The sequence below is a fragment of the Anser anser genome (genome assembly GCF_964211835.1).
Source record: "Anser anser genome assembly, chromosome: 11".
Taxonomy (NCBI): Eukaryota; Metazoa; Chordata; class Aves; order Anseriformes; family Anatidae; genus Anser; species Anser anser.
This window is the reverse complement of record NC_139732.1, coordinates 20,367,744-20,395,206: the sequence shown is the minus strand read 5'-3', so window position 1 is coordinate 20,395,206 and position 27,463 is coordinate 20,367,744. Positions and strand designations below refer to the sequence as shown.

Genomic DNA, 27,463 nt, shown 5'->3' with positions numbered 1-27,463 from the left:
TGCAGCGCATAGGGTTTAAGTCTCCTGGGGAATGCTGAGTCCTTAGTCTGATTATTTTATCATACTGTGATGTAATGAAAAATATGATGAAAAGCAATGAAAAGCATTATTTTTTGGCACTTAATTTGCAGTACAGAGCTACTTTAAGAGTAGACTTGATTTCATCTACTTAATGACCTTCACTATATACAACAGTCGAAGAACTGGAAGTTACTGGAAGGTTTGTGATAGCTGCAGGATTCCAGGGTAGAGGAAAAGCTGTTCACTAGTTTTGTGAATAATAAAACCTGAGCAGCACAATACTTGGTGTGCAGCATTTTGATTCAGTGGTGAAACAAAACTCCAATAAATTTTTCTATTTCCATTGCAGTTGTGTGAATGCTGTCAATACAGAGCACTGCTAGTAGCATGTGAGAGTTGTGTTCTTTACTTGCTAAAAGAAAAAATGGGGTTTAAATTTCAGTGTTAATTGGTGTTAGCTGGATGATTGATCTGGAAGAAGATCTTGTTTTGCTGTGGACTTCATCATCCATAATCCTCAAACTGCTATTTTTTTTACATAGTACACAAACTTTTTTTTGTGGTGATCCTTGTCAAATGAGATTGCTGCCTCTGAAATCTAACTTTAAAAAAAATCTGAATTCATCTTTTCAACTTGATGATGTTATGGTAAAATATATATATATATATATCTTTGGATAGATTGGTTTATATATATAATTTCTTATGCTATTTCAAAAGGAATTTTAAAGAATTGTTGAAAGCGTCTGTCAAGAATAATAATTCTAAATCATCTTCATCCTAGGATCCTTTGAAAATTGTCTTCCATCTTGCTGATGCATTGGGAATTGTCTGTTGTTTAGCAGGCAAGATAAGTCATAACCCAACTTACCGTCACGGCCTGAAAACACCTGGTGTTAGAGTGAAGATTTTATCACAGTCAGGAGGCGAAAAATGAACTGTTTGTGTTAGAGTTACTTTCCTGTCACAGTGTGAATGGTGTTAATAGACAGGGGACTGTAACTACCAAAGGTGTTTTCAGCTAATGTGTCCTAGTGCTGCATTGGTAATAAGAAAGGAATAAGCAGTAAAAACTTCTTATTACATCTTGATTAAATATATCTTCTTAAAATGCATCAACTTAGTTTGTTATCACATGAACATAAATGGAGGAAAGCTTTTTGCCTTTGCATGTTTTGAATATATATTTTAACACGCATTCTATCATGTTGGAAGCATCCAGCACTGACACTAATTTCCTGTGAAACCAAACGATCAGAAGATAGTGAATGATCTAGTAATCAGAATCAGCAAGTGGAGTTTAATTCATTTGCCTGTAGAGTGCTTGCCAACACTGTCGTGTAGAGCTCACTGCTGTTCCAAGAGCCACTTGTGCTTATAATAATTAGAGTTCCAATGATCTGGAACTGCTTGATTCAGCTAAAGTTTTGGCAGGTGGCTGACACACTGAAGCATATTTAAACACTGTGCTAGCCTTGAAAAAGTCGCTTCAAATTATTTGCATGCCTGTAATACTGCTACCATCATCACAAAAAATAGTGGCCAATCTATCAGCTATGGATGTATAGCTATCATTTTATGTCACATAAAACATATGAATTACTGATTTGGAGGAAGAAAAGGATGAGGAAAGCTTAACTGGTTAGATTACATTAAAAATTTTACTCTTATAAATTAAATTGTTCCTCTGTATATTTTGATGTATATCTCATGCACACTTAGCAGTATTAGTAAGCCTTCATAACTGTAATTGTGTCTGAACAGGTCTAGATGTGGATGTACCAGGATATATATAAACACGGATTTCATTTTTTATATATATGCACACAAAATGTGTATCTACACACATTTCATTTTTGAATCTTCCCAACTTATACTTGCAGTCTTATTTATCGTAAAATGTCAAGTTTGCCACCAGATGTCAGTTAAGGCCCAAGGAGCTACTACTTTCATAGATGTCTAAACTGAAAGGTACTTTTGAGATGGTTTAGTTTAGCCTTTGTTTGGAACTGATATAATGAACGCTTCAGGATTTGTCTTCTACCTGAATGTTAGTTTACTTTTTAGATAAATTATAAGAGAAGATTTTTTGTCTGTATTGGTCACTGATCCTCCTGTTAGCTGATTTTTCCATTGCAGCTGAGCAAAGCTGTCTCATGCATCCTTTGAGGATCTGTTTGAACTTTAGGGGATTTAGCTTGAACTTGTGTGTGTGTGCACCTGTTAGTTTAGGGATAAAATGGCTGCAGCTATTGTCATTACCGTGAACTCTAGAACCCACAGCTCAGGAAGTCAGGCTGTGATCCTGACAAACTTCAGGTATAATCCAGGAGTTTGATAAATGTGAAATCACATTTATGTGCTTGAAGTTCCTGGAGGCTTGTGTTCAGTTAATAATGTTCAGCTTCCATATTCCAGGGTTAATGAAATATATTACGTGGGAAACCAATGTGATGAGCTGAAGTGCAACAAAGTGTATTTCTTTGAGATGAAAACGTCCCTACCTCTTATGGACGAGTAGCTGGTATAAGTAGAAGAAAAGGGAGGAAACAGAAGGGAGCCGAGATGAATTGAGGACTGATGTCTTTTCACTGATCTCTTACTGGCTTTTTTTATGTGATCATAAACTTTTTGTCATTACATGAGTACTCACATAAAAATGACTGCTAACAACTCCCATTGACTTCAGTAGAAATTGTTTTTTTTTGCCTTAAATGATCTACCTCCTCCTTTGGAAAATTTTGTACACCATTTTCTGATAAATTCTACTGTGTCAAACCATGGTACTGTTTCATTTGTTGTCAACAGCCTTTTGTGATGTTGTTTACTTGTCACAAGTTCTCAGGGGTGCTCCAAGTGCTTTGCATTTTTCATCTGATTCATTTGTTAACAGCAGTAGATGCTTATTTAGGAGAACTATAGACAGAAAAAAATGGAATAAGTTTTGTTTTTTTTAACTTGCAAAACTCAATACAAAGCCGAAATGAAAGTAACTCAAATTACTATGTTTCCGCCAAGAGGAAAAAAAAAAAACACACAGGAAGTTTTTCATAATAAATGTTGAATTAGTAAAAGCCAAAAAGCAGTACAAATAAGGACTTGTTAAGCAAAGATGCCTGTTTTGTGGCTTTCTGATATTTGAGTCATGACATAATGCCTGCCTTGTGAACTAGTGCTATCCACCTGCATTTTTGTTAGGGACCAGTAGGAATGTCTTGAGCACCCAATGGCATTGTATCTTTCCTAAAAAGTGCCCTGATCTACTAATCACATCCTGTCCCCTCACAGAATTAGTCAGCACTGTAAACAGTGTAAACATTGTGCAGGCAACATTCATTAAATACTAATTGGCACCAGCATATAAACATGTTCTGACCATGTGAGAACTTTGCACCCAATTTTGTTGAAAAGCTTAGCAAAAAAAAAAAAAAGACTCCCATCAATAACTGGTACACTATTAAATAGAGTAGACATGGATTGCAGCAGAAGGTACTGTTTTTCAACAATTAGCTGGATGAAAAAAGATTCAAAGAGTTCTGTAAATGACTCAGCTCTGGGACTTTAGGCTTAATGTTCATTTATGAGGTGAATGTGACTTGAACATGCCCTGTTTGTATCTACCTGGGGAAGAGACTTCTGAGAGAAGACAGTCTGATCTTGCTAGAAAATTTATGGTGAAATCCAGTGACTGGGGCTGAAAGATAAAATCAGACACTTCCCAGTGGGTGACTTACCAAAGGGTATGTTAAAGCTCCAGCAGAAGTGAAGGGCAAGATAAAGATGATGTCTGAATGTTCTTGAGCTGTGCCTCAGTAGAGGGCTGAAACAGTTCCTACTACAATCTTAAGATCAGTGGAAAAAAAAACTTGGAGTAAATCAGTGAAGCATTTAGGAGCAATACCTGTGGCTCTGCACTGGAGCAACCCAAGACTTAGGGTTCCTGGGCTTGGTTCCTATTGCACCGCAGGTCCTTGGTGCAATGTTGGGCAGATTGTGCTTTGAGCTGCACTTCAGCCCTTTCCCTGTATACTGACTATTATCATCTCTTGGATGGCACGCTTGGAAAGTGACACAGCCTCCGATGTGCACGTGCATTATTTGCCATATAATCTTAAACGCTCGGGTCAGTGATGATGAGGGAATTGCAGTTGTCCAGACTTGGCATCGGTGTTGATCTTTATCTTCTCCCTTCTCTATGTCCTCCCTCCATGTTTTTCTACTCAAATTTTTGTATTGTTGGTATTTTCCCTTTGTCTTACCCTCTGTCCTAACCCTTCCCTCCCTCACTGGCCTGGATAATAGAGAGTTACTTGACAAATGTGAAGTTAAATACAAGAAAGGTTGAGAAGTACTTACCCATCTTCTGTTGTGGTAGCGTGTAAGTACCTGAGAGTGCTAGATGGATGCACATAGGCACAAGACCTCACGACATACGTACTTGTTCTTGGTATCAGTAACATCTCAGCTTCATTCTTCATAAAGTCTGTTGTACAGCACAGCAGTTTCCTTAGTCTTTTATCCATTCTGCCTTTAGTGCTCTCTGACGGAGTCGCTTACTCTTTGTCAGTCACACCACTAAAGGAAGAAAATGTAAATCATCTTTCTTTGGTAATAACATAAAAGTTGGCTAGTAAGAGCTTGAAATGAAGTTTGAAAGTTAATTCTCTGAAGATGAACATTATGACTTTTTTTTGTGCACAAAACTTGTGTGTCAGGTTCTGCATTACATGAACTGTTTTGTAATTTTGTAAATAAAGCACCGATGGGCTTTTCAATGTGCAGGAAGAGGGCTGAAATCTTGTCTTCTGCAGTGATTCATCTCAGCTTTAAAATTCAAATGTGAATGCATCCAAGCTGTTCCATGCACTCAGTGCAATAAAACTGGAAGTAAATGTACATGTGAAAAGTTGCACGTGCACAAATAGTCTGAACCAGATCTCTTTGAATATTCAGCTCTTAACGTGTAACATTTAATCACTAAATACTGAGTTTAAATAGAGCTTTTGATGATGATGATGAAATGATTAATAAAGTGGTCTGAAATGCAGTTCAGAGCCTCTCTCTGGGGAGTCTTGCTTTGCCAATTCTGGCAAGGTGGCCTCCTACAGCAACAGAATCAGAAATGCCAATTGTAATTGAAGTCTTTAATTACGTTTCCTGCTTTATTTCAAGGTAACAAGCGTTTGAGTTTTTTTCCCTCTTCTTTGAATTTTGGTAGTACTGAAAAATGTGTTTAGGCTTCCTCTGAGCCCTTGGCTTTATGAAAATAATAGATGAATATGGAGGAAAAAATTAGTCCCTTCCAGAAATAACTATAGAGTTTTGCAAATCTTTTCAAAATTGTTAGGTCTTGTCAGGCATACTGCAAGTTTGCTTGAATATACTCTTCAAATTTCACTCCATATTAAAGGAAGATTTAAGCAAGTAGAATGGTGCAGCTGAAAAGAATAGTACATGCACAGGGTCTTCAACCCTCACAGCATGAACCATATCTTAAATCATAAATCACAGAGAAAGGGTAGAAGGAGATGAAAACAACTAAGCCATTTCTTAGCAAGACAACTTCTTTACTTTCTTGTAAAAGGTTAGCGCCACCATCATCCTTGTCAACACAAGAAACACAAAAAGGGGCTGCTGGAGGGATGTTACCAGGAACAGAAGGGTGGAGAAAATAACTTGCACTGTGCATCAAGAAAACATTGTGCCTGATCACCAGATGCTGGGCAAATGCTGCTTTTCATACAGCCTGCAGATAATGTTCTGGCCTGGTATCTACTAAATGCTTTGATGCACTTAGTCATAATGCCATGTTTATGCCAAATCATTCTGATGAAGCTGCTTGGGATTTGTGCAGCTCTGGAGTGAAAATAGTGCAGTAAAAGGCAAGAGACATCTCCCCAGATTGTTTCTCCTCATGTTGCCCACTTAAGCAATATGTGATTAAATGACTCACCTACAGTTGCTTTCTGCAGTGCTGTTTTTGCATGCCTGTCTGACCATTTAGGTTTTTTTAGTGTACTGAGGATTTAAAAGAAGGGAAGATTGGAGGAATAACACAAGTTCCAATTTTGACAATGAGAGGAATAGACTTTCAATATGGAGTGCGTTCAATGGAAAACTGGTGCTCTTAAGTGACACGCATGGAACTGCTTGATAAATTGCAGCAAGGACCATACCAGCCCTTTCTCTGGTCTGATATTAAAATCTTGTTTCATCCTGGTATTCCCTTCTTGTAATACTGAAGAGAAGAAAGCAGAAAAGTGTCTTTGTTCTGGCCTTGATTTCCTCTGTTTTCTTCTGGTGCACATGAGCTGCTGCAGAATCTGTTGCAGACAGCTGCCACGTCTTCTCAGCAGTGGATGTGCTGTGTTCACGAGTCTTTGCTCTTGGCTTTCAGTTCTGCTTCTGTCACACTCTCTTCTGGAGAGGAATACTCAGTGATGTCGGCACTGAGTTGTATAAACTGCTGTATCTTGTTATTGTGATTAACCTTTCGGATGGTTTTATTTTTTTTTTTTTCTACTGGAATAGAGCAAACACAGCTGAGACCTTGGTCTAAAGATCTGCTGTTCAACACCTTTTGCAATTTATTTTTAAATGCAGTTTATGGTTATGCTAGATGGCACTCTGACAGACTGCTGGTACACAAAGCTAATGTATGTCTTCCTGAAGAACTCCTGTTAAATTTTGTATTTCACTTGGCCATAGCTTTCAAACTGAAGACAAAACTTCCTTAAGGAGATCCGACACGTCACTGTTGTGATGGCTTTGTTTGTTTGTTTTAAGCTGATGGCAATGTTTCTTATATATAATGGCTAAATTTGTCTTTCATGCGTCTTTCCACCCTAGAGATGTTACAGTAGACATCTCCTTCAGGCTGTTTGTCAAAAGACTACGTCTCTTCCTTGAGAACCAAAACGGCCTGATTTTCAGAACATATCAGTGCAGCAAGGACATTTGGACACTGAATATCTGTGAAAACATTGGGAATTTCTAAAAATCTTCATTTTTGGGGGGGGGGTTGTATAAACTGTAGCTGAGTGGTTTTTCTGTTTGTTTTTAAGGAAAATTTTGTTTTAGCAACAGTGCTGGCAATTTCAAAGTCAGTGAACATCCTAAAAATTAAACTTTAACTTTCATGGAGCCAATAGCTGGTTTTCACATTAGAAGCTTTTGTGCATGCTCACTGATTTCAAATATCTCTATTTAGAAATATAAATTAGGAATTGCAATAAATATATATATTCTACAGGACTTACAATGACTTTGCTTTTAAACCAAAATGTTCATTTCAAATTTATTTCCTATTTATTTTTTTACTTTTCAAAAAACAGTCTTTGGAGTTTTTTAAGACATTAGATTGAATTTAGAATGCCTTGATTTTAGATCATTGGGGGGGGGGGTGCAAATCCATTTTCAAAAGGAAATTCTAGTATGGAGAAATTTCAGTCTTTATTAGGCTTTAAAAAATTATTTTGAACCCTACTGTGTCTGAAAACAATTCTAAAAAATGAGTTAGTGTTCCAATAGGTATGGATTTTCATGATCAGTGTTTTGGCACATGATATGGAGAATATGGGGGGCGGGGGAGGACATGACTTGAAATATTACAAAAATACATCTATTCCTTTTCTGAGCAGAATTCCACCTTTTTATTTATTTATTTATGCCTGCTTAGGTTTTGGTTTCACTGAAGTGCCAACTGCAGCAGAGTCCCTGCAGTGCTTTGTCTCTGTTTTGTTGGTGCTTGTTTTACAAAAACTACCTCTTGCATGACAAAGATTTGGGTTAAGGCTATGGAAATTGTGTCCCCAGAGAGGTGGTCACTGGAGGAATTCTTTCTTTATTCTTAGCATGTGTATTTGCTATACATGGCTGCATATGGATAAATGATATTACCAACTTTAATGCTTCCACTGAAAGAAAAAAAAATCTAAAAGAAGTTTGCTTTCTCACCAGGGAAATAATTAGTGATTGCAGGGGAACTTGGTAGCACCTGAAGTGCTACATGCAGCAATATCTGTAAATTGCTGTTTTCTTGTCCTTGCTTTATTCTGCCAAAGGGTGATGCATCACTTCGATGTCAGAATAATCTTTGATGTGTTTTGCTGTTGCTGCTGCTCTTGCAGCTCTGTGAGGGAGCCCCAGGAGCATGCGGTGGCAGCCAGCTGCCCAGCAGGTGACTTGGCTGCGTTGGCTGAATTGACTTGATAAAATCTCCTTTCTCCCTGGCGTGCCTGTTCTGCAGTTTGGTGTGGTGGAACCTTGCTTACTGCCTCTCTAACAGGAATAAGAAATTTTCAAATGGGAATTTGCTTTGGAGATTACTAAAAACATAGCTACCACCTTCTTTCTTCCTTGATGTTTGCTATAAAGAAATAGTCATCGGACAGCAGAGATTTTTATTCACTCTTGTTCTGCTTTCCCTAGAGTTTATGGTTCACTTGTGTTGTATACATAACTCTTCTTCCAACTGGAATGGAAAAACATCTTTATTTGAGAAGTTTTCTTCATGAGAACACAATACTCTGTCCTAAGGCAACAGTTGCAAGTTCAATGTTAACCATGACTTAATGGAAAAGGGGGAGAAAGAGACTGTAGGCTGTTGAGGAGACATTTATACTACTTGTTACAAAAATGCATATTTTGTAGTTTTCATATTTTTCCTAAATTCTCACATTCATACCTGGCTTGAACTCTCACAATCTTTCTCTATAATATCTCTGAAATATACAGTCTTTCCTAACCCTCCTTGCAGCTAATGCGAGGCCCATATTTCAGCTGCAGCAATGTTCCTTTTGCTGCCCTTGACTAATTCATTCATGCTGTGTTTATGCTTGCATCCCCTCTTTTGCAAAGATCTTTTTCCTTATCTGTCACTTGGACTGTGTCACTGCTCTCTTGCTGTTCCTTCTTTGCCTCTTTCTTTATTGCATTAAATCTCCTGAGTTCACTATTAGGGCCCTTCACAGCCTGTCTGTGCCCTAACCCTTATCTTAAGGCTGGTATCAAAAGTCAGCTCCCACATCCTCAGACGCCAGTCCCTATACCCCAGCTGCTAAATATTATGAGCAAACAGCTATGTGCCTCTCCCTCATCCTTGGGAAAAGATTCCCATGCATACAGAAAAGCCATGTCATGGTTCTCTTTCAAATTCCTCTTTTAAAAGAAGCTTTTCTTCTAAAACTCTACTTCTAAAACTCTACTGTACCTTGGAAACTTCTGAGAGTGTTTAGCTTTTGCTGAGACAAACCATTGGTATATGATGTGGATTTAGTACTGGCTTGCTGTTTAATTCTGTTCCCTTATCTGTCAAAATCCATCTCTTTTCTCATGTGGTAGATCCTTGGCATGGGCCATCTTTTTCTTTTCTGTCTCTGTAGCCTCAAACTTGACATAAGCTATACAGAAATGCAAATAATGTGTATAATACTGACAGAAATGTTTATCCTCTTTGTGCTATCTGTAAGCTGATGTCCCTTAAATATCTATAACATTAGAAGGTAAAGATGTTCTTTGCAACATGAATTTTCTCATGTTCCCTATACTGATATGCTGAATGTCACTGTGTTTCAAGTACTTAATTGCTTTTGGCTCTATTTGAAACCTTCAGTATAGAACAATTCATCTATGCTGTGCTGTGAAGTTAAAGTTGAACAGCTTCTCTGGGTTTGTTTGTTTTCTGGGTGTATGGAGGCAGGCAGAAACTGTTAGATAAGTTCAGGTTGAGAGAAGCCACCTCTGTCTCTGTGCCAACGCTGGGCACGTAGTTGCACACAAAAAAATGGAAATGATCTGGCTCAACACTGACCCAGGAGGGGCTGAAAAAAAATAATATTACAATTAAAATGAGCAATGGCCGCATAAGCTTCCTGCTCTGACTTGCTAGGAGGTTGTGCGATGCGCAGGCACGGGGACGGTGTGGAAGCAGAACACCAGCCAGAAGGCAGAGGCTATCTCTCGTCAGCAGCCAGCCTTTGGATTACAGCTATCGGGGGGTTGCAGGCGCAAGCAGGAATGTTAAAACAGCAGAGATACAATGAACAAAAATAGCAGGGTTATGAACTAGATAGTATATCGTCTGCTGCAGTGTTCCCAGAATGAAAGCTAGCTGGAAATGCCCATCTTAGCATTGATTGTCACTTAAGTCCCTTTAACAGAGCAAGGCTACTTGAGAATGAGCCACATTTCCAGAGTTCACGTATGTGTGAGTTTGTGGCCTAAGAAAGCATTTAATACAATGTTTTGATTTAAAACAACAACAAAGTTGAAGTAGCAGGACGTTGTTATTCCCAGATAGGTTGCCATTTTAACAAACTAGCACCAGTGCTTCTGGGAGCTTGAGAAGGTGAAAGGGAAGAATATTTGAACAGGGGCTGTAGGTTTTGTGAGAGATTTTTTTTTAAAGATTCTGGCTGTTTATGTAGGTCATTCAAAACAAATCATAATTTAATGTTGTGCCTGTAAAGCTGTCTTAGTCTTGATAGGAAAGATGCTGAAAACAATTCTGAAAAATTGAGAAAAGGTTTATTTTGACACTTTAAAATTCTATTCTGTTGAGTGACAGTTCTTGGAATACATCTTTTAATGCAAGTTTAACTACTGGAAAATGAAATAAATTCAAGCTGAATTGTGTGAATTTAGAACTGAATGGTGGGAGTTTGGAGGCTGAGGGAGGCATAAGAAAGGCTGTTTGGTCTTTGTAGGGAACACTTCTGGAGAATTGGATGAATCTGATACAAAAGCAGCGTGTATCAGACCGGAGACTACTCAAAGAAAAGGGAAATGCAGTTGCCCGTATATAACTGCAGATGTAGAACAGATCTCAAAAGGCCGTCCTGTCCACTTTTCCCTGTCAGGGTCAAGTACACTTCCAAGATCTATCACTCTGCCGCTCCAGAGGCAGACTGTTACAGTGCCTTTCTTAATCTGAGGAAGTCTTTCCTACTACCTAATGCAACTCTTCCTTTTTTTTTTTTTCTCCCCTGTTTAAATCCCTCACTATTTGTGATGATTTTTGTGGATATGGTTACCATACTTCACTTCCCTGCTTTTATTTTAAAACTATCTTTTTCCCTTCCTGTTTTTATGTCTTCAGGCTTAGCAGCCGCCTTTGTCCTCTGAGGAAAGACAACACACATCTCTGAGGTGCATTGATGATTAGGTATAGATGAACTATATATAGGTCATTCTTCATCTTCTGAGCTTGTATAAGTCCTTAGAGTAGAAAAAGAGGATATGAAGACATAAGAGTCCTTAGAATAAAGGACTTTTCCAAGTCCTGCAATCCTAGAAGGAAAAGGGTTTTGTGGAGAGGAAGAGTTTCTGTAGCAGAGGGACAAAATGGGTGATTGAATATTTAGTTAGGAATTCAATCACTGTATAGATTCTCAGTAGGCCTTAATTATATTCTTCTATGCATGATCCCACATGCCTTCTGCAAGCAAATTTTTATTAAAGTTGGAGAGATTTTTTTTTCTTCCCTGAGAATTACAAATTTAGCCCGTTGGCATGCATTGGTTTGCTTGTTTAATTCTATGTGTTTTAGGTGTGTATCTGATAGTTAACCTTATAAACTCTCCTTCTAACACCCAGATCTGTCCAATTTTCATAAGGCAAATAAGGACAAAATTGTGCTTTTTAGAGGAACAAGTTAGAATTAATGCTTGGCTATTGCTGCTGTGATTGCTTGATTTCTTGTCTTTAAAAAAATAAAAAAAAAAAATGAAGTATGTGACTTCTCAGTTTTGCCAGGAAATTCCTAAGATAGGTGGCAGTAAAGTGCATACAGAACCTTGCCAGCTTTTTTCTGTGTAGGCAGGAAGGCAGCGCAATCATATGAGGAAGCTAAATCCAGTTGCAGAGCTGGAGCGGTGTGTTGTATGTTGGAAAGTTCTTGCTGGTCTTTGTACGGGAGTCATAAAGTAGTGGCAAACTCTGCTAAAGATTCCGCCTCATGGGAACTGCAAGCCAAGTGCCCAAGTTCCCTGCTATGAATATCTGCGTGAAGCTTGTTGAAAAGCTTTCCTTTGCATTCTTACATAATTCTGGAAAAAGCATTTGGAAAGTATCTCTTCAAAACTATAATACTAAAAATAAGTGCTTTTTCTGTATTTTAGCATAGCTTCTATTCCTCCCCCTCCTCCCCAGGATTTGGCCTTACTTTCTGAAAATACTGAGAGAAAAAATGATAAGAATCCACTCTCTACTTTCCACAGTGATGGAGAGAAATATTTTTTTTATAATCTGTATACAAATAGTAAAGTGTTCCAAATATGAGAGAGACAACATTTTGCTGCTGAATTTTCAGATCTTTACTCTCAGTGAATTGTGTATAGGATGACAGGGTATGCATTCAGGCCAAGATGAAGTGCTGCATTTGAATAACATGCTCCCATTTCTGGTCTCTGACATGGATGTTGCATTTGACAGTAGAGCAGAAGTAGTAGCAAATGATACCAAAGTTTGTAGAGGTCTGGCACTCTGTGCTATGGAGCAAGTTGCATTTCCTGTAGCATTTGCAATTGAAACAATGGTGAAATTATTCACATAATATTAAAATAATTGTATATAATAATGTAATGTATTCAGTAGGATTGTGATTAGAATTGGATAACTTGCAAAGGATGAATAACAGAAAGGATAAAGGTTTACCTGAGAGATGCGCAATTGTCTTACAGCACTTGTTTCAGAGAAGTGAACCTAACAATGGGACAAGGAAAGAAGAGTACTTGTTAGGTTAAGTGCACATATCTGGCTGCCCTGGAACAACTGCTGTTGGTCACACAAATATATAGCTCTGGCATCTGGGTTCTGCATTGCTAGCAAAACATGCTTCTGCTTTTGTACCAGCAGTTGGGGTTTGCAAAGAACACACTAATACCTGCAAGTTTGTCAGGTACTCCTTCATTGGCCTTACCTGAGTTATTCTCTGCTCCAAGGAGATGTGCTAGTTCAGTTAGTATTGAACCAGCAACTGGTCTTTTTTTCCAGAAGGCTGCAAACTGGAGCTTGAACCAATTAGAGCTAGCTGTTGTTCTGCCCCACAGAAGTAAAGCCACTGCTCATCAGTCCCTGGTTTGTTAAATCAAGCTTGCTGAGACTGATTAGCAGACATAGACATGTATTTATACTGCTATGTTTCTTCTCTTTTCATTTTTTTTTCTTTGCTGTTAACTTCTGCACATTGCATTGTTTTTCCTTTCTTGAAATGTTTTCCATAGGCATAAAAATATATATATATATAAAAAATATATATAAAAATGCCAGCTACGTGTATAAACAGAACTGCCAATTTGTTGACCTGTCCTGAGTTTGCAGTTTTTACTAATATTTTACAGCTTAATTCTGATTACTCATCACCTTGGAGAATAGAAATAACCCATGAAGGGACAAAAATTTCCTGTAGTTCTTTAACTAATTTCAGTATTAGATACTTAAGGACAGCAGAACAACTTTTTTAAAAATCTCCTTTTTTTTTTTTTTTTTTAAGTCATTAGGTCAAACGTCAAAGAGGAGGATGAACAATTTTAATGTGATTTCTTTTCTTATAGTTTCTTATGTTACCTTTCTAATCTTTGGTAATCATCTTGTGAAGCCAGAACAAGCAGCTACCTCTATCACAAAACAAAATGGCATTTCCTAGGCTGATATCAAAGCTCATACAGAGATTTAAAACATGGCTTTTCTGTTCTAACCAATACTTGGAAGGCACTAAAAGTAGGTCTGTTTTTCTCAGTGGTCTTTCCTGGTGGTTATTTATTAATCCAATTCTTATTCTCAAACCTCATGAGACATTTGGCTCTGATGGAAACCTTTTAGCATATTTGTTCATTCCTTGGGGAAGGTCCTGCTCCACTGTAGGATCAGGCTAGCTCTGACAGATCTGCTTTATTCGTGGTTATACTCATTGACAATTACCTTGGTAACTGTAACTACAGACTAATTAGGAAGAAGCACTATTAAAACACTAAATAGATAAGCAAACTAGAATTCTTTTAGCTTGTCAAATTGGTCCATTAAATCTGTGTGTGTTGTACCTGTAATTGCAAAGCTCCAATTATCATACACTTAGTGAAAGGAGTGATAAGGTTCTCTGGAGTGGAAAGAGATAAGAGATAAAAGTGAAAAGTTTCCTAATAATAACTTTTACTAAAAGCTATCAATGGCAAACGTATACTTCTGATAAGAACCAGGAGCAGAGAACTTTTAAATCCTGGTATCTCCAAGCAAACAAAATAAAAGCAAGTAGAAAAAGTTGGAGAGAAACGTCATCACCTCACGTAGATGGTTTAAACAATGTAAGACACTTCAGTCTTCACAACCTACTTGTATTGCTCCTAGTAAATTCTGTTTTGGGGTCTATGCGGCACTGATGTCAAGAGACTATAGGCTTTTGGGAAGTTTAGCACTCAACGTGCTAGAGAATGAAGGGTCTGACCATTCACACTTCTTGCTGGGCAGTGCTTTTGACCATAACCATCCCTGGGAGATGGCCAGCTCATAGGGATCGTTATAGTTTGTTTTGAAAATGGTGCTTCCTTACAGGTTCTCTTGAAAGTCTTTTGAGGGAAGATGGAGACAGATGATCAAATCAGGGAGTTCAGAAATACAGGTCTGAATTCAAGAACTGCTGAAGACGTGAGTTTAGGTAGAGGGGGAGGGAAATAGATGTGTTTATATTTCTGCCATAATTCACAGTGGTAGTAGGTTGAATAAAGATATATCTTGTCTCAGTACCTTTTGATCCGAATCTTTAAAGAGGAATCTGGAGAGATTTTAGAAAGCCTGGAATCAATTTGTGAAGGGGTAAAAAGGGGTAGATATATACTGTGGAATCAGTAATTTTGAGAAATACATAAAAGGAAGAGAGGGGTGGCCTTAAGAGCAAGCAAGATTGAAAGAACTTTTGTTACTAAGTAGAATTTAGTGGTTTTTTTTTTTGTTGTTGTTGTTGTTTGTGAAGTGACTGTTATCTGTGAGAAGGGGGTGGGAAGGAAAAGAATAATTCTTCTCTGAAGGCCCAAGAGGCTTTATCCATTTTAAAACCAATTCTGTGCAAAATAAAGGCAAGCGAGCATATGTATTCTAAATGGCACTTCAACCTCTCTCCAAAAAAAGTCATCAGTGTTCAAATAGGCATCATTACTCTGTGGTGTTGCTTTCTTTCTTTCCTTCTCGGTTAGTGGATTACAAATGACAAGCCTGATTTCTAATTGGTTTTAGAGATGTTGTTTGTGAAGTTTTGCATGTAAAGGGAAGCTGTGGTGTTTTTATTTTTATTTTTTTCTTCCTAGTTATATCAAAAGGAAAAAAAAATGATGCAGATAAAAGCCAGGAGAAGGGGAAAAGGGTGATCACTTCTACACTCAGAATGGCTTTGGAAATTTGACTTGAAATGAAGGAATGTTCTCTTTTGAATGGTTAAATGGATAAAACAAAAAATGTTTTGCCTCTGAGAAATCAAAATGTTTGTTCCAAGCAAGTGAAGTCTGATGGTCAGGTGGTTAAAATTACATTTCTAATGGCTTCTTAAGCTGAATTATATCCACTCAAGCAGTGGCAGTCAAGCATGATACTGGGGGTTTATAAATAGTTAGAAGGTAGAAGAGCATGCTGGGGAAGAAAGTAAAAACACGCTCGCAGATTCTTGTATTTTTCAAGACTTAAATCAGTATAGCACTTTTCCAGTTTTTGTTTTGCAGAGCCTTATTCTAAAAGACTTTTGCTTAAACTTAACTTTTGGAATGTGGCTTAGGAAGGAAGCAACAGGGCGGTAAGATGAGGGATACATTGGCAACAAATAATCTGCTATCAGAGAAGGAGGAATCTTTACACTAACATTGTCATTTTCAAAAACAATTAACTTAGGCTGCGGTCTTGAAAACCATGTTTGTTACCACGTAGGGTGTATCTACTAGCTGTAGAGGTGAGGGTTTCTAGGAGAAAGTAATCTGACTTTGTGATCTTGCTGCTAAAAGGAGATACTTAATAGTGGTGCTCCTAAAAACATAGTTCATATACTTGTCACCCTGTTCTTGTAAATATATGCCATTTTTTCAAAGATTATTAGTAAGAGAACAGGTTAAGTACTATTAGAATGTGGAAAATGTGAAACCTTAAATTTCACATTTCCTTAAGTGGCAGGAAGATCTGGTCATGTTGTGATTTATGTTTGACAAACTGCTAGCATCCAATCTGACAGGACAGAGGAAAAGGCAATTACTCAGTTTTAAAAAAATTTATGATAGCTTTTCAGTAGGTTGGATCACAGCAAATGATTCTTGGGACAATCCAATATCAAATTAATAAATGAAGGATTGAGGTACTGACAGAAGGGGGCAGGGGGGTGAGAACTGGCAGAAGATTTTTGGCTGTGTGAACATGATCTCAAAGAACACATTTTCCTAATGTCAAAGACTGCCTCCAGAACCATGCTCCTTGAAAAGTGAATTGATATGGGAGAAAGGTACAAGGTACAACCATTCCGCTACTGCCAAAACTGTATTGGAATCTGTGCTTTATTGCACACGGAATAAGCTTGCTGAGTTTCAATGTGGGCAGAAACAATCAAACAATATCCTTCTGTAAAGTTAAGCAGCAGCTTGGGGGGTTCAAAAATAGATGATCTTGAAGGTCCCTTCCAACCCAAAGCATTCTATGAAATGCACTAGCACTTCTTGCTTATGCAAAGCAGCCCAAGTAATTTCTTGAAGCTATTGTAAAATAATTCTTATTCTCTCTCTCTCTCTCATTGTGAGCCCTGATGTGCCAAACTTTCGGGCAATATGCTTTACCTACCTGAGTAACAGCACGCCTGTGGTTTAAGAGTGGATCATGGGATCTACAGATGCTGGCTACAAATCTGTGTCACTTTGAGCTTATCGGCACTGGAGGAAGCAGTTTATTTTCAATATTTGGAGATACATTGGGATGAAATATAATAACTTAATGAAAATAATAATACTTGATAGGCTGTAAGTATCACTGGATTTTATTAGACAATAATTATTAAGTGTGACTTAACTAAGCACTGCATCAAAGGTCTGTAGTGACACTAGATGCAAATGCTTCTACAGGAGGAAATAAACATTCTTGACCAACTTTAAAATTTAAAAAAAGCTTATATTTAAATCCAGGTACTATGTGCTTTTTGAACAGCACTTTTTTATTATTATTTTATTTTATTTTGCTTTGGAAGTAAAGGATGACTTTTGATTGCATAAGGAGGTTTCTTCGGGGAAATCAAACATTCTTGGAGGACTGCAGAATTCCTTTGTTGAGCTACAGCTGCAAAATGAGGGCTTTAGACATTTGTGTCATGTTAAATGTTCACAGCAGGAAGAGAGCCAGGTACTTGGACTGACATGATGGATTCCCCTTTCACCTGCTGCCTCTACCTCATTAAACTGCAGTGATTAAAGAGTTATCAAAATTTAATACTTCAAAATGACTGCACAAAAGCAACTTCTTATGGGAAGCGATCTTTTAAAAACTGCCACCTACATACACAATTTCTCCCACAAACCTCTTCCTCTGTGCACCCCTCCCTACCCTGCATATTCTTCCCTTTAATTTATAGAGAAGTGGTGAAACCTTTAGCCAGCAAGAGCCACTCCTGAGAACAAATATGCGCTCTAAATTATTTGAGCCCATCGGGCATATTGGTTATTAAACTTCATCTGGTGTAAGAGGGCAGATGGATGTGCTGTGTCATTGCCAGCTATATTAATTGCATACTAAAGATTTTCAATTTTTTAGGTAGAAATATGGATTGGAATTATAGCAGGATTATTCAGGTGACTCTGACAAGCTGTAGCTTTAGAGATGTATTAAAACAAATTAACGCTTTGGCTTGATCAGGCACTAAATGTTGCCACCTTGCTACTTTGTTTTCTCCTTTCCTCCTTCTGTGCAGTCCACACATGTTAGCTGAACCTGACAGAAAGCAGATGCTGGTATTTGGTACTGAACCACCTAATTCTTAGTATTTTTCCATCAGCAGATCTCAGTGAAGTAGATCTGCCCTCACCTTTATTTCTTGAGAGGAAATGAAGGAAACCAAGCAACTTGCCCAAAGCCTCTTGGAAGAGGAGGCTGCAGCATTACCTATAGTCTGCTTATCACGAATCTCAACCCATTGCAATGTTTACAAAGCTACACTGTTTCCCAGTCGATAACCTGCTGACTGACATGAAAAAGTGCCTTCAGAGAATAGTGGCTGGCCAAGGCTCAGTGCAGATTGTGCCAGCCGATGGCACAGCACCTGAACAGCGTTATTCCCATGTGCCAAGGAGGGCAGCTTGGAGTTCTCTTTCTATCAAGCAGCAAAAGCAAGGGGATTAAAAAGTGGGGGAAAAAAACCTTTGGGGCCTCCAATTTGTCAAGTCTGCCTGCAGCTGACATAAGGTGAATTTTTTTTCCTGATAGCAGTAGATCCCATGAATTATGATACGGCGCCTGGCAAAAATCAGCTATACAGCACGGGTACTGATAAAGCTGACAGTTGGTGTAGGATGGAGCTCCTTGATGCTGCTCCTTGTGCACTGCAGTTTTACCATTTTGAGGTTGGATGCCCTGCGGGTTTAGGCTGGTAGAATTTTTATTAACTAAATTCCTTGTACCAAATAATAAAAGAATGGCCTTTGTGCCAGAAGAGAGAAACAACTTCCTGAATGAACCCCAAATGTTAACAAAGCTTATGCAGCCTTGCTTTTGTAGGCAGCAAAAGCACGAGTCTTTAGCAATTCACAACAGTAGTAATAGATCTAAAATATTGAAGGAAGTATTTAAAGATGTAATTTAACAAGATCTAGACTATATTTCAGGAATCCCCTGTTTAAACGAAGCCTTTAAAATTAGTGCTGTTAGCACTACTACAGATTTGTATTGTGAGCCTCTCTCATAGAGCGTGTGTGTGTTGTGTGTACACATACACAATGCAAAGATCTCTGGCCTTAAAAGCTTTTAGCCTGAATACAGGAGAAGAAAAATAGATTGTTGTGGGCAGACGGTGGGGAAAAGGAGGCAAGGCATTGGTGTTGGTTAGCCTGATGGACGGTGGTGTCGCTACGTGCTGCTCAGCTGCTCTGAAACCATCTGAGGCATTACAGAAGGGAAGCACTAGGGAAAGGATTGTAATGCATGCTCTTGTTCTGACCATGATTGGTCTGGCTTTCAGGGGGTGATGTCAAACACAAAGTCTGAAACATGTAAATCAGCTTAAAGTTGCATTAATGTCTGTATTAACTACATGATATGGTTCTCTTTATACTCCAGTTTAGAACGCAATGTAACACATCTAAATTTGTGGTCCATGTATATAGAAAAGTGTGCACATGTATCCTCAAAGATTCCTTTTAAGGAAAATGGAGCAATTGCATAACACTTTTATTTCTTGAGCTTTGGGGGCAAGAGCTTATTTAATAAAAATTGGTCAATCTGCCTTCCCTCCTCCATCACAGATGTCATTAATCAACTCACTGTTCCGTATCAGACAAGGATGATCATAGTTGTGCTTTATATAGATTACTTATTAAAAGGCTATGTTTAGTTCTTCATTTCCTCTCCTATTTATTAGCGTGTCCCCTTGGCTGCTTCTGTGTTACATATGTCAAAATGTTATGGCCAGAGGAAATAAAGGTTTATTTATGCGATGTAGTTACCATTGCAGCACTGCGCTTGCTGGTCAGAAGTTCCTAATATAATTTTCAGTATATAAGAGAAGAGTGGGTGAAAGATGAAGTGGTTAACAATGGTGTTGGTCAGAGGTAGCAATGGGTGGAGTATACCTGTGGGATATTTGAATCACACCAAAGCTTTTTTTTTTTTTGACCTGGTGGGGACAGAAGCCCTCCCCACTTTCACTACCACATTTTAGCTTATGTTAGAAAATGCAAACAATAGCAGAGCCATGAACAGTGAGAATGCTCTTCATTCTATTTTTTTTACCACACGTGTGGGTCCAAACAGCTTTCACTGTATCAATAAGCAGTGGGAGGCAAAAAACATCAGGGAAGCAATAGCTAGATCTATAATAAGGCTATGAGAGGTAAGGAATTTGTTTATTTCCAGGCAAGCTCTACAGCTGTTTTCATGAACTGCTCTCTTTCCATATCACATGGTGGTTTGTTATATTTCTAATTGATCACACTTATTTGTGGTGTGAGCCTGGACAAATAGATGTTAGGACAAGATACCCATCCTTTCAAGCTCATAGTCAAGGAGTCTGACCTTGTGTAGAATATTGCATGTTCAGTTTCTTGTAGATACTTCCATTCAAACTACTTCAGATCCATGATATGACTGCAGGGATATAGAATTTGCGTTGTTTATGTACAGACACTTTTAACGCTACTCTAGAAGCACAGAGGAGTCTTAAAGATAGTAAAATGACGTTGTACAACATACTAGATTAATACGCAACCTCTTTTACCCTTGGAGAAATTGAGCTAGTGACTGCTTGTGAAGCCTCTAAAGGTCAACATTGTGTACTGTAGAGTGAATGAATTATTGCAAATGGTGGTCAAGGTGGCTATCAAGAGGCTTGTGTATACTCAGTGCTGGTATTGCTGAGCACATTGCCTACTTGCACATTGCCCACTTTCACTGTAATTTGTTTTGCTCTGAGCAGAGCTGAGGATGTTGCTTTTAACTGGATATCCCAATGATCTTGGAGCTGCTGACTGTAGATGTATGAGTGTTGTAGCTCTTCTGCACAATAAGGAGCTGTACAGAAGCAGTCATGATAATGATGGTATGAATATGCAAGTAGTTCTCAATGCCAGCATCATCATCACAGATGTTCCCATGCATCTGGGGTCCATGCACAATTCATTCATTTTGCACATGTTCCCACTCAACAAGCTTCTCTGAATGTTTTCACCCAATGGGGGATGGCTGATTGTTCAGCCTTTTTATCATGTTTTTCTCAAGTTTACTCTAGTAACATCTGTGTACAGTCATTATAGACCTGGCACCTGTTCTGAGTTGGTACTGATTTTTCTCCCATGGTGACAGGCAGTGCTCCCTTTTTCTATCCCATTGAACAGAACTAGTAGAAAGCAACCTATGCTGTCAGATGTTGTCTGGCTAAATGTATTTCTCAGAGACTCTAACAAGATAAGTCTTTCAAGAGCTGCAGAGCATTGGCAAAACTGATGATAACACCTATTGTACCAGGAGCCTTAGGCTGTGCTCTGCTGGTGTTGTCCTTAGATTTGGCTGGCCAGCTGGACATAATGCAGTGCCATAAAACATTTTCTTAGCTTGGAGTGTGAGAGATGCTCCAGCAATCAGATTCTGCATCACTTCCTTATTTTCTAGCATATCCCGAAAAGATGAAAGCAGCCTTTTGATCAAATAGTTACAGAACACTTCTGGGATTTGGGTCTGATGGAGTCAATCCATTTTTGGGTAAGGAAAACCTAGAACCTTTCTTCCCTTTCTTGAGAATTAGTGGATGATTTACTTGTTAAATAATTATCCAAAATTATTTGCTGCTTCTATGGTGCCATGTATGTGCAGAAATGAATGATAGCAGAGCTGTCAGTTTGGCATGACCTTGTCCTGCCCATATTTGAATTTCTAAGCACATCATAGGCACCTATGAAATGTTGAGCTTGAGAAGCCAGGTGCCAAATGAACTGATATTTGTAAGTAAGTCATGATAAATACAAGGTAAAGATAAACACAAGATCTCTACTGTTCACTCAGATGCTTACTAAGGTACCTGTCTCCTGCCTTGGCAATGCAGAAAGCAGCTGAAAAGTTCAGAGAAATCTCTATTTGTAGGAGAGAATGATTGGAGCAAAGTTATTGAGTATATAGAGTATATAGCGTATTTTGGTTATCAAAGTAAGTTTGTAATAGTTTGTTTGTTTGGAAAGGAGATCGTTCTTGGCTTGCTCGTTATTGATGTGTGCTTTCCATGAGCAGTAATTGAGATTAAACATTCTCTAGGGTTGTAAGTAATTTATCTTCTAGTAAACTGATATCTGTTTGTGTGTTAACATTGCTTACATTATTTATATGTAGATTTGCATCCATGAACTGGAAAATATAATCTTTTATTTCATAAAAAAGTAATTTAGTGTTTAAAAATCAATAAAATATTAATTACATATGAAAAGGCTTCTGTAACACAGAACACGTACTGTATATTTTGGAAATTGTTCATGCTGAATAAATTGTGTAGCAAAAGAAACAATACATTAGCAAAAAAAAACCAACATGGAAGCTGGCTGTTCTGTGGTTAAACAAGTTGCACATGCAGATTAACCTTTACTTGAAGACAGCAAGGAGAAATTGCTGTACTGCAGCTATCTGCCCTTGCTCCTGAAATGCATCTGATGGATAAAATCTTCCCAATTGTACTGTATTACTGCCGTACACAATTGTTTTCTTTTTTTCCATCTCCTGTTGGAGTGTTTGAAAACTTGAAATTGGGAAACTTTGCGCTTCCACAGTACAGCTTTACAGTTCATCAGAACTCTAATGATTCAAGCAACAGCGTAATTGGGCAGAGTCGGATTAATGTTTTGACAATTAATTTAAGACTTCAGTTCTTGTCGGGCAAAGGACAAGCTCGGCTGGTGTTGGGGAGAGCGTTTTGTTTCATTGACAATACCGATATTCTCTGTTAACAACAGATTTCATTGCAAGCCATCAGCACACAATTATTCCTAGATTGTACATTAATTTCTGTGTTGAGTCTTGGCGTCGCTTAATGTCTTATGTGCTGAACTGAATGACATCTGAAACAAGGAACTGTTTTGTTAGATGGGTAATCTCCAGGCTGTAAATGCAATACCTTTCAAAGTTGTTTGAATAATGTGCTCTCTCAAGAAAGAAAAACCTACCTGACTTTCGCATGGCTGAGAAAAGTCATGCCTTTTAACTTTGCATTGCTTTTGGTCAAGATGATTTATTCTGAGGAAATACTCTTACCTCATGCACTCTAACCTTTGCAAAGCTTGTTCCATTACACTTTCATAGCCTCTTCTACAGGAATGGTACTTCTCCTTCTAATGTGCTCTGTGGCTTTATAAATGGCAAGGTCACGTCTTTGTAGGATTTGCAACAAAGATGAAAGTTCTCTCAGAGCCTCTTTCCTGAGAGCTAAGTCTACCATAAATCCAGGGCTTTCAAGATTTTTCTAAACTGAGAAATGTTGAGCACTTGGATAAAGATCGATCTCTTTTTTTTTTTTTTTCCCCTTTATTGCAGTAGCTGCAGAAAGGAATATGTATGCAGAGTGTCCATGAATTAAGTATGTTTAGGACTGTTCTATGACTCCCATAATTTTTCTGCAACCACTGTAAATCTGAGCTAATCTGGGTAGTTCTGGTTCTACATGTTCCGTTGGTTGGCTGTTGACTGATTAATTATTAATACCGTGTATATTTCCTCTGAATATCTCTCAGCTGATGATTTTTGCAATATCCTTGAGTACTTCAGATTATCAACTGCCAGTTCAAGCTTGTGCACACAAAGCAATTGTAAAATTTATGGATTGAGGCCTGAATATTTGGGCTGAAGCTAACTACATTTTAATAACTTCCAAGTGGTAAGATAATATGCATATTCAGTATGCATAGCTGTCATGGTGTGTCTGTTCCTTATGCTTTCCTTACCTTTCTAAGGGCCTTTAAATCACAGCCCCTTTTGGTGCATACAGTGATGTATGCATTTAAAGTTATGATAGTGAAATGTTTTCCTAGTATTTCTTTTTCTCTATATGTTTAAGAAAATTCTAGTGCAGTACGTATTTACGATGTGGGATGACTCCTGCTTATTCCTCTTCCAAAAACTATCAGTATATTTCCTCTGTCTTTCCTCCTTGACTCTCTTGGTATCCAAGGACAGTGATGAATTTCCTTCTGTTAAAAATAATGCTGTTGTACGGCCACACGTGCACACTCACTAACTATATAGGACATTATGAGTTTGGGGAGGGAGCTATTTCATGTCACTAGCTGCCCACAAAATTTGCTTAGGGCAGCTGTGATGGAAGCAGTGTATGTGCTTCTACCAGCTGCATCTGAGTTTTTGTATGGTTACAACAAACACTGAGTCTCTTCAGATGGAGGCAGGAATTCCTTCATTCATGAGAACATGTGTTCTCATGAACATATTAATATATACCATTGAAGCAAGACATTCAGATATTTCCCAATAGGAATACCATTGGGGTTCTATGTGCCTGTCATAACATTGATCCAAGCAGTCTGCTCCAATGAATTTGTTAAACAGGTTTTTACATCAGCACATAAAATCAGGAATTTATGGCTTGCCATAAGGCATACAAAGTGAGATTTCAACTCCCTGTGGTGCACAGCACATCGCACATTAGGAATGTCACTATTCCGTGTAGCATCTATTACTCCAACCTGCTGCTAAAATGCAATTCTGGGCTGTGCTTCATGTATTTCAGGAGCTAGGGTAAGACAGAAAGATGGATAAACTGCCATAGGCTGATGGCACAGAGGTGGGAAAGCCTATCATTCTCCAAAACTACTTTTTAAATTTTATTTCTGAACATGACCTCTTCTAAAACCACTCTTGATAACCCTAGCTGTTCAGATCCATGCAAACAGAATAAATTAAGTAGGAGGAAAAAGTCAAAACACACTTAGCACATAACAAAAAAAATAGTGATGGAGTTTAGAAAGCATAACAAATGATATAATTGATTGTCAGTCTGAAATGAACTTTTCTTTCACGCAGAGATCAACAAACTATTCTGCAATCTTGATTTGTTTGTATAGTGCCTATTGTTTGTTCCTGTTAGGAGTGCTGCTTGGGATTTTCTCTAGTGCCTCTCAGCTGAAGGGACCATTTTGGTTCTGAAGAGTAGTCCTTGGCCTCATACAGCCAGCAGCAGTTACCTGGCAAGTCCTTGCAGGGTTTTAAAACCTTTCACCAAGATTTCATTTTCCTTTCACTTACTCATGATGTCTAATCCCAGTGTTCTCAGTGATAATACCAATTATCCCCAAATGGACAGTGAGCGTGGTTGTATTATAACGCTTTTAGAGGTATTGAGTTTGGGTATATTAAACCAGTGATGTGCTTCATAGCAGCTAGAATCGGATAGTCCCATGCAGTTAGTCTTGCTTCAGTTTTCAACACAACAGGCAAGGTCGCGGTCAAAGTGTAGCTTTTGTTATCCTCAAAGATGCTGAGAATCCGGTGATGGTTATACTTTAGGGAGGATAGTCATAAACTCACTTGTGCAGGTTTTAATTACATATAATTTGTGTTTTTCTGGAAGGCACTGAGTCAGTCTTCACATGTATCCAACGAGCCCTTGAATTGACTGCTATTTTGCTGGATGAATTTCAGCCTTGTTTCATTTTCATTTCATGCACCGGTGTACAAATTTCCTATCAGCTTCTTGCCAGAGTAATGCATGTGCCATGCCAGAGAACTTGGATGTCAGGGTAGCATAGAAGTAAAATCATTTTTATTGGCTGGGCTTTTGAAATGGATAATGAACTGAAAAGCCTGTCACACCCTGGCCTCTGTGTCATACGTTTCTCATGTAAGTAGTGACCACAATGAAAGTGTTGCTTGCTGGCTAATTGATAGCTGGTATGAGGAGAAGTAGTAGCACCTACTACAATGACAGTTATTAAATTCTGTACCTTTTAGATATGATCCCTGTCTTTGTATCCTCTCATCCACAGAAGATGCCAGTGTATTTTTATTATGCTATACATACGCAGTCGGACTTCTCAAGGAGACTTCTAGTCATTTTCTCTCTAACTGTACCCCATCTGCAGGTTTCAGACTTTAATTTGGATTCCATGGAAGAACTAACTTTGTAACAGGTGGATAGTAATAGGGAAGCTGGTTGGGTGCTGTCTGACTCTTGCCTAGACTGCAGCTTCTCAGCCTTCTGAGCTCTTGCAATAACAGAAACTCACCATCTTTCAAGGTGCCCACACATTCTCTTTTATGCTGACAACCCCATCCTTCAATGGGAGGAGGACAGACCTTGCAGGGAGTGAGGGCTGGATTTTGTGCCATCTCTTAAGTGAGCAGGGGTCAGCAATTGCGATGGTTGGCTTGCTGTAGCTGATCAGGGCTCCCATCCAAGCTTTAACAGGCATACCCCTGAGCCCCTGTTCCACCCTGGGAATACATTTGTCCTGCTATATTTACTCATCCAACTGCATTCACTACAGAGGCACAGGGAGTTGTGGTTTTGCCTTGTGAGCGTGGGCTCCAGTCTCCCACAGTAATGGAGTAGTACATGGAAGGGGAAAAAAGTTTCTATTTTAATTCCTCATAATTTAACTTCCTTTTCTCATTTATTTTGGCACTGATAAAAAATGGAGGAGAGGCTGCTGTATGGCCATGTTATTGCTTGGCTCAGTTCCAAGAGAAACCTAGCTGATTGAGGTTTCTGTGCTAAAGGCAGCTGGTCTGCCCTGCTCAGGGGGATTTCAATCTAGCCAGCCAGCTTTTGCACGGGTACGTGTTCTGCCTCTCAGGCTCTGAGATCATATTCCAATTACTCCTTCAGAAGGGCAGATTTAAGAAAGAGGGTAGGCACTACTTTATTTATTTATTTAGCTTATTAGCTAAAATCAACAGTTATGATGTTGCTCTGCTGCTTTCTGGCTAGGTGGCACAGAACGTCTTGCCATCGGAAATACCCAATACTTCTTAGTAGGGCTAAAAGGCTGCTTTGTACAAGGCAGGCTCAAACAGAAATAGAGGGAGAAGAGGGGAGGGAGTACAATGACCGATTAAGCTGAATCCTATCAGTCTTACGTACTTCTATGGTGTAAGCTACAGCATACAGCTGGAACGCCAAAGGTCCAGGACTGGGAGTAGGCAAAACCACTAGTTGTGCTATCTGCTACTGATTACTGATGGATGCTATCTGCTGCATACTGCTAGCTTTTGTAGTGAAACAACCTTTTTGCATTGAGCGGATGCTTTTGTATATTTTTTTTTTTTCCTGTAGTTATACTTTGAGATGGAGCAAGAGTGTAGATCTAGAACAGAACAGATGTCATGAAAGATCAATCAGAACATCACTGGGCAGTATCTAAGTGTCTAAGATTGCTTATGAGGGATTGATGGCTTGTATGTGTCTAATGAAGTTGCATGAAATCAAAGCTTTATCCAAGTTAGAAATCCTTAATGAGGAAGCTCTGTCTGGTGGCATTCTACAAATGGGAATTCATCCACTTCTCAATTCATTGGAGCAATCACTTCAATGCAATTTTCAATACATAGACAAGCAGAGGGACAAAGAAACTCTGGAAAGTGATGTGTAGACAGAGGCTGAGAGCCAGTGTTGTTCAAATTTGTTTTTGCAAAAGTTTAGTGCAAATTACTTAAAAATAAGTAGCCCTTTGGGAAGAGGAACTAATGAACCCTACTTTGTAAAGCATTTGGGACTCTAGTTGATCTGGAATAATAGCTT

General features: G+C 38.5%; 1 protein-coding gene across 14 annotated transcripts in view; it reads left to right on the top strand.

Annotated features, from left to right (window-relative positions):
* Positions 1-27,463, top strand: part of LOC310905355 (uncharacterized protein) — a 177,283-nt gene that overhangs the window by 77,456 nt on the left and 72,364 nt on the right. For 2 of the 14 annotated variants that reach the window (XR_014588968.1, XM_083851529.1), the window contains exon 2: positions 2,440-27,303. The exons of 11 other annotated variants lie outside the window; for them this stretch is intronic. Coding sequence is in view for 2 of the 3 variants with exons in the window: in XM_083851529.1 (XP_083707655.1) it covers positions 2,440-2,445 (6 nt within the window). In the remaining variant the exon portion in view is untranslated. Of the gene's footprint in view, positions 1-805; positions 27,304-27,463 lie in introns of those variants that run through there. One more of the 14 variants, XM_083851528.1, reaches the window with a different exon arrangement.